Source organism: Saccopteryx bilineata, chromosome 3 (assembly GCF_036850765.1).
Source record: "Saccopteryx bilineata isolate mSacBil1 chromosome 3, mSacBil1_pri_phased_curated, whole genome shotgun sequence".
Lineage (NCBI taxonomy): Eukaryota > Metazoa > Chordata > Mammalia > Chiroptera > Emballonuridae > Saccopteryx > Saccopteryx bilineata.
The window spans coordinates 314,255,780-314,267,167 of NC_089492.1; the positions used below are offsets into that span (position 1 = coordinate 314,255,780).

The 11,388-nt window shown below is 55.4% G+C and overlaps 1 protein-coding gene across 2 annotated transcripts; it reads right to left on the reverse strand.

Moving 5' to 3' along the window:
• Positions 1 to 739: 739 nt before the first annotated feature.
• Positions 740 to 8,607, reverse strand: CEACAM16 (CEA cell adhesion molecule 16, tectorial membrane component). Of its 2 annotated transcripts, none has more exons than XM_066265333.1 (6): positions 8,474 to 8,582; positions 6,926 to 7,270; positions 6,341 to 6,616; positions 5,157 to 5,435; positions 2,825 to 3,151; positions 740 to 894 (listed from the first exon to the last, which is right to left on the reverse strand). In XM_066265333.1, the coding sequence occupies exons 1-6, from the start codon at positions 8,508 to 8,510 to the stop codon at positions 878 to 880; spliced, it is 1,281 nt and encodes a 426-aa protein (XP_066121430.1). In that variant the 5' UTR covers positions 8,511 to 8,582; the 3' UTR covers positions 740 to 877. The 2 variants fall into 2 exon arrangements, with proteins under 2 accessions (XP_066121430.1, XP_066121431.1); XM_066265334.1 differs by lacking the exon at positions 740 to 894 and adding an exon at positions 1,022 to 1,086 and having other exon boundaries at positions 8,474 to 8,607.
• Positions 8,608 to 11,388: the final 2,781 nt, after the last annotated feature.

The following is an 11,388-nucleotide window of genomic DNA, read 5'->3' on the forward strand; positions in this document are numbered from 1 at the left end:
CTGATCAACACCAAGAGTCTTTCTCTAGTGGAGTATCCTGGCAGGGTGGAGCTTGTGGCTCAGACTCTTCCAGTGAGAGGATGTAGAAGACACACTCTCTTGGGATCCTGCTCCCCTGATCTCCACCCCTTACCCAGCCCCTGCTCCATTTGCATTCATTTATTCACAGGGATTTTCTTTTTTTTTACTAGAAGAAAAGGGAGATTTTTTTTAAGGTTGTGCAGGTGATGATTGAGTGAGACTGGGTGGGGGGAGGGATCCCAGGACAATGGAGGACACAAAGAGGGAATTCTTGGTTAAATAGATGAGGACCAGAGGTGCTGGAATTCTCCCTGAAAAATGTGGTTATTCCCCGTCCTGTGCACAGGAGTTCTGTTTCAAGGCTCTGGTGACAGGGTGAACTACAGCACAGGCGAGGGCCATGTCCTGCAGAGCCCAGCTCTGTCCGGTGTCCCAGGGAGGGGCAGTCTTTGGCCCACTGGGAGGCAGGATCCTCAGATATAACCTGGGGAGAGGTGGGAAGGACCAGGGCCCTTGACATGAAGCAGTGGGAGCCTGTAGCCCTGGACTTTGGGCACCCTGTGCAGTCCTGTGCACAGACTGACAATAATTTTGAGTGGGCGGGAAATAAGTGGGCTACCAGGAAACGGCTGGCGATGGTGGAAGGAGAGGCTGACACACACTTGTGTTAACCAGGACATTTATGGCCTCTGTGGCTCTCCAACAGCTCAGTGAAGGAGTAGGGCCCTGTTGGCTCTAACTCTATTATGGAAGCAGGAGGACAGAGGACCAAAACCACGGTGATCCTTCGCTCAGGGGGAGGAGATGGGAGAATGGCATGAAGAGGTCTTCACTCTGGAGGTCTCCAGGGCTGCTGCTACGCCAGGGCTGTGGCTGTGGGGAGGATGGGTGAAAGGGGCAGAGGAGGCCATCAGGGAGGTAGAAGACCAGGGCCCCATGCCCCCACCCCTCCTGGTCCCCTGCCCACCCCCAGCCTCCCAGCGCCACACCCGCCCCACGCTCAGCCTGTGCCAGGTTCAGGTTCAGGAAGGTGGCGTTGGTCCTCATGCGAGGGAGGGAGGTTGACTGTGAGAAGAGAGACAGGTGAAAGGGAATTCCGGGGCTACATTGGGAGTGGTCTGCTGTCACTGGACAGTATTCTCCCCCCAACACTGACCCAGAAAACCAGGGTTAGATGAATAAATGAAAGAAAGAGGGGGTCTAGGGATGTCTGCCAGTGATTGGGTCCTTGATCCTGGAAGTTTCAAGATTGAGGGAAGAAGTCACTATCCCTGACTCAGGGACATGGTTCCTGAGAATGCCTGGTTTGATGAGGGAGGTAAGACTCTAGCCTTTGAAATGACCTAGTTCACAGTGTCTGAGAGCTCCTGGTCTAATGGGTGGAACCTGGCCCTCCCTTTGGGACAGAGCCTCTCAGGTCTCTAGATGTGCTTAGTCTGATAGGAGAGACTTAGTCCCTGGCTCTGGGAGTTCCCAGTCTGATGGGGGAGACATGGTCCCTGGCTCTGGGAGCTCCCAGTCTGATGGGGGAGACATGGTCCCTGGCTCTGGGAGCTCCCAGTCTGATGGGAGAGACATGGTCCTTGGCCCTGGGAGCTCCCAGTCTGATGGGGGAGACATGGTCCCTGGCTCTGGGAGCTCCCAGTCTGATGGGGGAGACATGGTCCCTGGCCCTGGGAGCTCCCAGTCTGATGGGGGAGACATGGTCCCTGGCTCTGGGAGCTCCCAGTCTGATGGGGGAGACATGGTCCCTGGCTCTGGGAGCTCCCAGTCTGATGGGGGAGACATGGTCCCTGGCTCTGGGAGCTCCCAGTCTGATGGGGGAGACATGGTCCCTGGCTCTGGGAGCTCCCAGTCTGATGGGGGAGACATGGTCCCTGGCTCTGGGAGCTCCCAGTCTGATGGGGGAGACATGGTCCCTGGCTCTGGGAGCTCCCAGTCTGATGGGGGAGACATGGTCCCTGGCTCTGGGAGCTCCCAGTCTGATGGGGAGACACGGTCCCCAACACCTGGGAGCTCCCAGTCTGATGGAGGAGACATTGTTCCTAACTTCTGGGAGCTCCCAGTTTAATTGGGAGTCACAGTTCCCAGGATCTGGGAATTCCCAGTCTAATGAGAGATATTGTTTCTGACTGTTGGGAACTCCCAGTCTGATAGGGGAGACACAATTTCCACCACCTAGAAACCTCCATCCTAATGGAGTAGGCTATTCCTACTTCAGTTTGAGAGATAAATTCCACCCTTTGCTGGTAGAAATTCTGTCCTCATTTTTACTGTAATTCAGTGGATGAGACTTGACCCCCATTGTCTAGGATGACAGTCTGAAGAGAGAGGCCTGACCCACCTTGACCACACCTCTGGTCTGATGGGGGAGGTAAACTCCCATTGTTAGCCCATTTCCCCAGTAGGGTGGTAGAAGCAATATCTTCTACCACCCTGAGTGTGTTAGTGTCCACTCATCTGTGGGCAAAAGGATGCCCTATCCTCAGGCTGAGTCCCCCTTTAAAAACTTTGAGTCTGGTGCGCCTCTTGTATGAGAGAGAAGGCATGGAAGCCCCCGTTAGTGGCTCTCCGTCTGACAGAGGAGGCCTATCTATCCCTGATCTAGGTCACCATTTTGACAGAAGAGACAGAGAGCTCCTGTAGGACCCCCAAGTCAGACGGAGGAGACAAGGTCCCTTGTTGCCACCTGGTGGGGAGCCATAGCCATCCTTGATTTGTGGACCCAGTCTTACGGAGGAGTCAGAGTGCCCTTGGGGAGCCCCTGTTGGAAGAGGCCCCTCCGACCCTCCCACACACTCACGGGCCACCTGCAGCTCCAGCTCCAGCGTCTCGGTCTTGCCCTGTAGCGTGACGGTCTTGAGTGTGTAGCGGCCGGCGTCCGTGAGGTTCAGCTTCTGCACCAGCAGCGAGCAGTTGGCGAAGCCCACCTCCCGGCCTGTGTGTGCGGGGCCTGCGATCCAGTTCCCTGATGGCAGCTGGCTGAGCAGCCGGTTGGGCTCGGACGCAGGCCCGCGGTACCAGGCATAGACCAGCAGGTCCTTGGGGTAGCCCTGGACGGTCAGCGTCACGTCCTGGCCCTCCATCGGCTTGGTTGGCACGGGCACGATGGACATGGCGACTGCAGCCGCTGGGGAGAGAGTGAGGGGCCAGGGTCAGCTGGGCCTGCACGGGGCCTAGTGTCCCCTTTCCACCCTGGCTGGCTCAGCTAGGCCTCTCCCCAGCTGGCTGGCGCTCCCGCGTGCAGGGTTCTGGGAAGGAGACAGAGGAAGGAGGTGACATGTGGTAGTGGTGGCAGCGGAGGGCTTTGTGTCCTGCCAATGCCTGCCAGGGGTCTGTGTCTTCCCGGATCAGAATGAGAGGCCCAGGGGTGGGGTCACCTCTCTGTCATCAGACTAAACATTTCCATCCTTTGGGAAATAGCTCCCCCACGAAAGTGCAGGACCCTAGAGAATAGGGTCCTGTCTCCTCCATCAGATTGGAAATTCCTACAATACAGGGGCCATGCCTCCCCTATCTGATTGGAAATTCTAGAATATGAGGGACCGTGTCTCCCCCATTAGATTGGAAATTCTCAGAATATGGAGGCTGTCTCCCCCATCAGATAGTTGGGAGTTGTGTTGCCCCAGGTCCTGCCTCTTCTGTCAGACTGAGAGGCCTCAGAATGTGGGGCTAGAGTTTCCCATCAGGTTAAAGATTCCAGAGGGCAGGAGGCATGTCTCCTCCATCAGATTGGAAATGCCAAATTATTGGGGTGGGTCTTTCCAGTCAGGCTGGGAACCCCCGAAGTTGGGTTGGGGCAGAATGTTAGAAATTCCTAGAAAGTGGGGGGCCTGTACTCCCCCATCAGATTGGGAGTACCTCAAAAGTGGGAACTGTGTCTCCCCCATCAGACTAGGAATTCTCAAAAATAAATGAATCAAAAAGGTCATGTCTCCCCCATCAGAATAGAAAATCTCCCCAAGTGCGGACTGTCTCCTCCCGGTGATTGGAAACTCATTGCCTCTTCTCTCTGACTGGCAGCTCCTTGAATGAGGAGACAATGCCTCCCTGTTCCAGGACCAGCTCTTTAAGGGCAGAGACCATGTCTCCTCCATCAGATCAGGGGCTCCCCCAGGCGGGGAAGGGTGGTGTCTCCTTTTCCTCTGTCTCTTTCCCGGCACCTGCCGCAGGGTTGCTGACAGCTCAGAGGCTGTTTGGGGCACTGTACCCACTTTCTGCACCTACCTGCACACCTTGGATACCCCCCTGGCAGGGCTTGGGGGCAGCACCTGAGGTCATCTGGTCCACCCCCCTGTCTCCTGCCAAGATCAGCTGCCAAGGCCCGGGTGGGGTGGGGCAGGAGGTACACTTACCTCTGGGGATGTCATTTCTGCTTTGGGTGAAAGAGGATCCACCCTTTGGATAAGACCCAGCCTGTTAGTAGGAGGGAGGGAGGGAGGAGGAGGGGAGGACGGTTCCCACTATCCCAGGGGGAGGCTGGCCACTTGGGAAGAAACCGAGGTGAATTAACCAGATCCTAATGGTCAAAGCCACCATCCCCAGAGGATGAGAAAATGTCCCCCAAGGATCCTGATGGCTCTGTAAACACCATCTGTGTCTGCATTACCCCAGCCCTCAGGTCATGTAAGGACAGGGGGTAAGACCATGCCACCCAGCTGTGTTTTTCCATTTGCCAACAATTGGCTGTGATTTATGAGTGCGTGCACACCTCATCTGGGCCAGATAACGGGTAGTTTCATTGGCTACCTGTGTGGCAGGGAGTGGGTCGAGCCCCTTAGCAGCTGGTGACTGAATTAAGAACAGGGGCACCGCACGAAGGGACATCTGGATGTTTTCTCATTCTGCAGCTGTGCAGTGCGGGACATGTGGCCCATGCCTCACTTTGCCACCCTTCAAGGCAGAGAGTTGTATTTATTGTTTGTTTTCCAGGTGACAAGGATGCACTGTCTCCTTTAGAGGGTCCACCTGACATGCCACTTTGTTGCTTGGATAAGAAATGGGTTGAGAATCTCCCCTTTTCTAATCATTTGTTGGGCATAAATGGTGGCCTAACTGTTGGTGAAGCAGTCAAACCTTCACAGTCCCACTGGGCCTCCATGGGGAGGGGTGCTGGTCAGGCTGGGGTGACTCACCAGAGAGCTTAACCACCACCGAGGCCGATCCGGAGAGCAGGGTCTTGGGGTTCTTAGCAATACACGTGTACGTGCCCTCCTGGGCCGCTGTCATGCTACTGATGTTGAGATGGTCTTGACCATTCTTTAGGGCCCGCCCGTTGAAGGCCCACACGTACTCGGGCTCTGGGCAGGACCGGGACACACACCACAGAGTGAGGGACGTGTTGAAGTCAACTTTGAGGGTGCAGCCCGTGCGGGTGACGGAATCCTGGAGGATGGCCACACGTTCTGGGCCAACTGTGGGGGCAGGAGTGAGAGAAATGGGGCAGTAGAGGGAGGAGGGAGGAGAGGTGGGCACCCCTGGCTTTCTTTCTACCAGGCTGGGCCCCTGGGAGTGTCTGGGCCCAGTGCAGGGGGAAGGGGCCCTGGCCTTTTCGAATCCCACTGGGATCTCTAACTTGCTCTAGGATCTTGAGAGTCACTGTCCCTCTCAGGGGATCTCAGTTTCTCTTCTGTAAAAAGAGGGTGTTGAGCTAGGCTAAATTTCAAGATATTTTTGAAATCTATGGCTCCATTAAGAAATGAATATGTCTAAATGATTGGTTTTTGATAAGCCATTCTAAGAATCTAGAAGTCTAAGGCTTTAAGAGTGATGTTCAGCTTCTAGGATTCTAAGATTCTAGAAATCTATGTTTCTAAGACTCTAGGATTGGGTAGCTCTAAGATTTTAGAATTAGATTCTAAGATTCTAAGAATCTCTGCTTCTAGAATTACTAGGATCCCCAGAGTCTACAATTCAGTGCTTCTTAAATCTAGAATTCCTTGGCTGTAGGATTCTAGGCTCTAAGTTTTTCTACATCAGCGGCCCTCAGGCACCTCAGTGATTTATTTCCCACTCCGTGCTTTGGTTGAGTTTTTATTTTACCTCCCTTCCCGGTCCGCTGCTCACTTCCCTCCTCCCTTTCAAAAACCAATCACTCCGCTGTCCCTTCCCTGCAGGTACTGCTTCAGATGGGAGAGTTATTCAATTTCAAAAGTGTCATTAGTCCTTAGGAGATGGGCCAAGTACACTTTAAGAAGGTTCCCTTGTTCCTAACCACCGCACGCCTACTGTCTGCCCTTGGGTGCCCTCTCTTGGCCTCAGTTTCCCCACCTATGAGGCTTGGGCACTGGGTATCTCTGGCGGGGCCAGGAGGACTCACAGTACACAGTCAGGTTGATGGGCTCGCTGCGGCTGACACTGACCGGGTTCCGGACCTCACACTGGTAGGCTCCGGCCTCCTCCCTGCGGACGCCATGCCGGGTCAGCACCCGGCCATCGGCAGACAGGCCGAGGCGGACAGCGATGGGCAGGGACTCGCCATTGAAGAACCACCGGACCTCAGCGGGGCTGGGGCTGCTGCACAGCAGACTCAGGGTGTCTCGGCGCTCCACCAGCTCCGTGCTGTTGGCCATGACCACAGGCTGGGCCAGGATCTCTGTGGGGAAGAGACAGAGGGGGAGGGCGCCGGGCACCGCCTGCTCCCAGGGCCTCCCCTCCCCAGGCCAGGGGCATGGCTAGATCCTGGTGGTGCCCCTGTAACCCCAGCCAGAGTGACAGAGAATGGCATAAAAGGCAGGTCTAATCCTGGAGGCCATCCTGAAGAAAGTGAACATTTAAATATCGTTTTAGGTCTTTTTTAAGGTTTTAACATTTCTTAGGTTTTTTTTTTTTTTTTTAAAGAGGAAGTAGAAAGAAGGTTAGGAAGGTTTGGTTCAGGAAAAGGAGGTCTGGGGGCGTGTCTCACCATAGACCCGTAAGTGTCCGTAGCCCACCTCCGTCTGCAACTGCCTGTTGAGAGTCTGCAGGATGTAGGTGCCCGAGTGCCCAAGCAGGACACCCTGGATGTCCAGGCTGCCATCCGGGCGCACAGCCTCCCGCCCCGTGTGGGCCGGGCCAGGGGTCTCGTCGCCTGTGCTTACGATGTAGCTGGCCACCAAGTAGGCCAGGTTGATCGTGGGCCCCGCATACCAGTTGTAGGCGAGCAGCTCCCCTGAAAGCCCGTGGACAACAAGTGTGATGTTGTCCCCTTCAGCTGGCTGGTCAGGCTCGGGGATGATAGAGATCTCGGCCCCCGTACTCAGGAACACAACTGAGAGAAGGGGTCAGAGGGGGCGGCTGAGGAAGGTGCCCCTGTGTGATGGAGGAGGAGGCGTGGGCTCCTGCCTATGTGTCCCTCTTATACCCTAGGTGCCCAGAGCATGTTAGCCAGGTGCAGAGTCAGTCCTGGGGAGGGGTGTGCGTGTTCTGAGAATTAAATCTAATGAGCCGTGCTGAAGATCTAGCATAAGGCTTTGCCAAGTGCATAGCCTGCCCTCAGCCCACGGGGCCTTGGGATTTCATGGGACTCAGAGGCTTTTCCCGCCGTGAGAGTCACCAGGCTGAGTCTTCCAAAATCAGGCTGGCCCATCTAGCTCTTGGGCCCCGAATCCCAGTTGGGGGCTCTTCCTTTGCCTCCCCATAGTGAACAAACTCCTCCCCTTTCTTCTCAACCCAACAGAGAAGCTGCAAACCCGGCTAGCTGGACGGGGCTGCTTGGGTCTGCCTTGCGCGTGGCGCCCCGGCATGGGTGGCTGTGGCAGCTCTCACATGAGAAGTACTCACATAGCTGGCCTGGTTTCTGGTACTTTCCAGGCTAGTGAGCATGGCTAAGAGTGAGGGCTCTGCGTCTAGTGCTCAGCCCTGCCACTTTCTGGCTGTGTGACCCTGGGCAGTGACTTCAGCCTGAGCCTCAGGTTTCTCATCTACGAAGTGGGAGGTCACAAGTGGGCCTCTTTCACAGGGTGGTTGTTAACACATGAAAAACATTTAGAACAGCTCCAGGTGCATAGTATACACTAGTAATGATGCTTAAGATGACTTTCAAATGACCCTGTGAGTTAGGCCCATTTCATAGATGAACAAACTGAGGCTGAACAGGGGAAGACAGCTGCCCACAGCCACATCCTCAGGGAGGGGCAGAGCTACTGGCTTGAACTCACCCTACTTCAGCTTGCAGATCTCAGTAAGGGGTTGTCATGTGAATAAAGGAGTAACCGTGGCTGCCTTGCATGAGCTCATGCTCCGGTCTTAGCACTGTCCAAAGTGCACCCTGCCAGTCTCTCCGGTGGCTGTCCCCGGCCCGGCCCGTGCTGGTGCCACTTGGAGGAACAAGCTGTGCCTGTGTGATGCAGAGCTGCCCGCCCTGTCCAGCATGCTGGATTTCTGCTCACATCTCTCCTCTCCCGGCTGGGGATCTCCTCCCTCCCTGAGGCCACTGGGGGCTGAGGTTCTGGGGGCCAATATTCTTGCTCACCGCTGAGGAGGAGCCAGCTGCACCCGGTCAGCGCCATCTTTTGCCCCAAACCCGGGTCTTGGAGACAGCGGCGTGGGCGTCCCAATGCTCCGAGGCCCTCCTTGGTTGGGGCTTGGCTCCGTCTGGTGCAGAACCTGGGAGGGTTCGGCGATTTGGAGCCGGGGGAGATCACCTGAATTTGGAGGGATCGAGTCACCAAGGATCTGGGGCCCTGTTTGGGTACCAGAGCAGGCGTGGCAGGCACGGGCCAGGGGCCACGACCTGGCCAGGCCTCCTGGGGCACCGCCTAACCTTCTTTGTGCTGAGGGCCCAGGTTTGGTACCAGCAGGAGAACCAGGTCGCCAGGGAGAAGGGGCGGGTGGCAGGGGAAGATTTTAGGGCAGTTCTTACCCACGGCCCAGGCCCTGGCCTCTCTGTTGAGCTTGGGGGTCACTGAGGAATTAAACCACGCAGCAGTGGCTGCCATTTGCCCAGACTCACTGCTGTGGGTGACCTTCAGCTGTTGTCTCAGTGGATGTCCTGTGGGATGGGCATTGTTAGAATCCCCATTCAATAACAGGTGGGGAAACTGAGGCACTGGGCAGGGGCTCTGACTTGCCTAAGTTCCTGCAGGGAGAGAGAATTTGAACCCTGCTCTGTTTCCAAGGCCACACAGAAGAGCACAAGGCTGGGTGGCTGCACGCTGGCTTTGGGGCTCTGCTTCTTGGCCTCCTGCATAGGACCGAGAAATGTTGGTACAGACCCTACTCAGGGCTGTTGCGACCAGTCAGCAAGGCGCTACACTCTAGGAATTTAGCCAGTGCCTGGCAGAGGTGGGTCCAAAATGTGAGGTCTGATTGGTGCGACTGTTATTAAAAGTGTGGACCTGGACCTAACACCACTGTCCCCTACCTTCATGACTCTGGGCAAGTTACAGAGCCCACTGGGCCTCAGTTTCCTCATCTGTAAAATGGGAATTATGACAGAGCCCAAATGGGAATCTAGGGCTGTTGTGAGAATTAAATGAGTAACATGTGTGAAGTACTTATAACAATGCCTGGCACAGCCCCGGTCAGGTAGCTAGAGCATTGTCTAATACGCCAAGGTTGTGGGTTCAACCCCAGGTCCAGGCACATACAGGAATCAACCAATGAATGCATAAATAAGTGGAACAACAAATTAATGTTTCTCTCTCTCTCAAATCAATCAATAAATAAAACAAATAAACAAAAAACAAAACAAATATCTGGCACAGAGCAAATGCTCAATAAATCACTCATTCATTTATTCAGTAAATATTAAACAGGCATCTCTTGCTTGTCAGACACTGTTCTGGGTGCTGGTAGATGTATTCCCTGCCCTTGTGGGCTGATATTCATGGGGTAAACAAATAAAACGTAAAATCTATTCCATGGCAAATGGAGATAAGCGATGTCTAGAAAAATGCAGCCAGGAAGGGGGTTTGCAAGTTTTAAATTGGGGGCACAGGAGGGTACCAGGGAGGGTTTCTCTGGGAAGGCGATGTTGGACAGAGGCCATGGGGTTGGGGGTTCCTGAGGGAAGAGGGTCCCTGACAGACATGTTATTATTGGTGTCTTGATGGCTTCTGGGTTCTGGTTCCGCTGAGGCCCCAGCAGCCTGCGTCTGGGCAGGGGGCCATGCTTGTGGCTCACCTGTCCTGGTTTGTTTCTCCAGAGCTGTGTCCTGAGCTGCCCTTGCTGGGCGGGGCTCTGATGGAGGGAGTGAGAAGTGTGGGTGACCTGGCCCCTCCGGCTCCCACCCACCTGACCTCACCTCACCCTTCTCCATGCTGGCCTAGCCCCCCCTCCCAGCCTGGGCCACATCCCAGTGCCGTTCAGGACACCTCCCCCAGATGTCCCTGGCACCTCTCACTCACCTCGTCCCAAACTGACCTTGGCATCCTCCCCAGATCTGCTCCTCCTCCCCGTCCTCTTATCAGGGATGGCGCCACTACCACCGTCATTGGGCCAGAGAGACCTAGGCCTCATCCCTGATGCCCCTCCCCCAATACACCGTACATTATGATGCCTGCCTCCTAAATATTTCTCCCATGAGCACCTTTCTCTCCCTGCCTGTGGTCCCTGCTCTGGTCCAGGTACCCCAGCCTATTGTCTGACTTTCCCTCTCAACTCCTCCATGGTCTCTGCTACCTCCCCATGATGCGCAGAACCTGCCATGGCACCCCAGAATCCTCCGGAGAAAGGCCAGCTCCTCATTGTGACCATGTATCCCAGCATTGTGGACACCCATTCCTTCCAGAACTTACTGCGCTAGTTATTCTCTTACTTGTACTTCCTCCATTCAGCATGCTCCCTTGCTCCCCTCTACTGTTTCATCACCTGACCAACTCCTCCAGGAAGCCTTCCTGAACTTTCAGGCTGGGCTTAGTGTGCCCTGGGATCCCTATTTCCATCCCTGACCCTCCTGGGTCCTCACTGTCAGGGTGACAGGTCTGTCTCCCCGACTGGACCGTGAATCCTGGGAGGCAGGACCAGGGCTGTTGTGGTCACCATTGTGTCCCCAGAGCTGCCCAGCCCAGGGTTGGGCACAGAGCAGGGACTCAGAGAGTGTTTGTGGAACTGGACACCAGGTATGGATGACACACAGAGACAGGAGTCTCCAGGGAGTCCCGGGTTTCTGGTGATTTGGTTAAGCAGCGTGATGAGGCCGTGGCTCCGAGAGGCTTAGAGCGGAACCCGGCCTGTGCCCAGACTCCACCTTGGCTCCCCGTCACCACAGCGTCACACAGACCCTTCTCTGCTGTCTGTCCCCATCCCCCACCTCCCTGGGTCTTCCTCTAGTGCTCCTGGACATGAGCCTAGATGCTCAGTCTAATAGACCACTGCAGTTTTTTGAGCACCTACTATGTGCCAGGCCCAGAGCTGGGCCAAAAGTAAACCAGGCAACCATGCGCA

Bases quoted from the DNA above. Each gene is read 5' to 3' on its own strand.
- CEACAM16 (XM_066265334.1), bottom strand. From the start codon at position 8,510: ATGGCGCTGACCGGGTGCAGCTGGCTCCTCCTCAGCG. The intron at 7,271-8,473 runs GTGAGCAAGAAT...CCCTTCTCTCAG, and splicing joins CAGCTGGCTCCTCCTCAGCG to TTGTGTTCCTGAGTACGGGG. The intron at 5,436-6,340 runs GTGAGTCCTCCT...CTGCCCCCACAG, and splicing joins CATCAACCTGACTGTGTACT to TTGGCCCAGAACGTGTGGCC.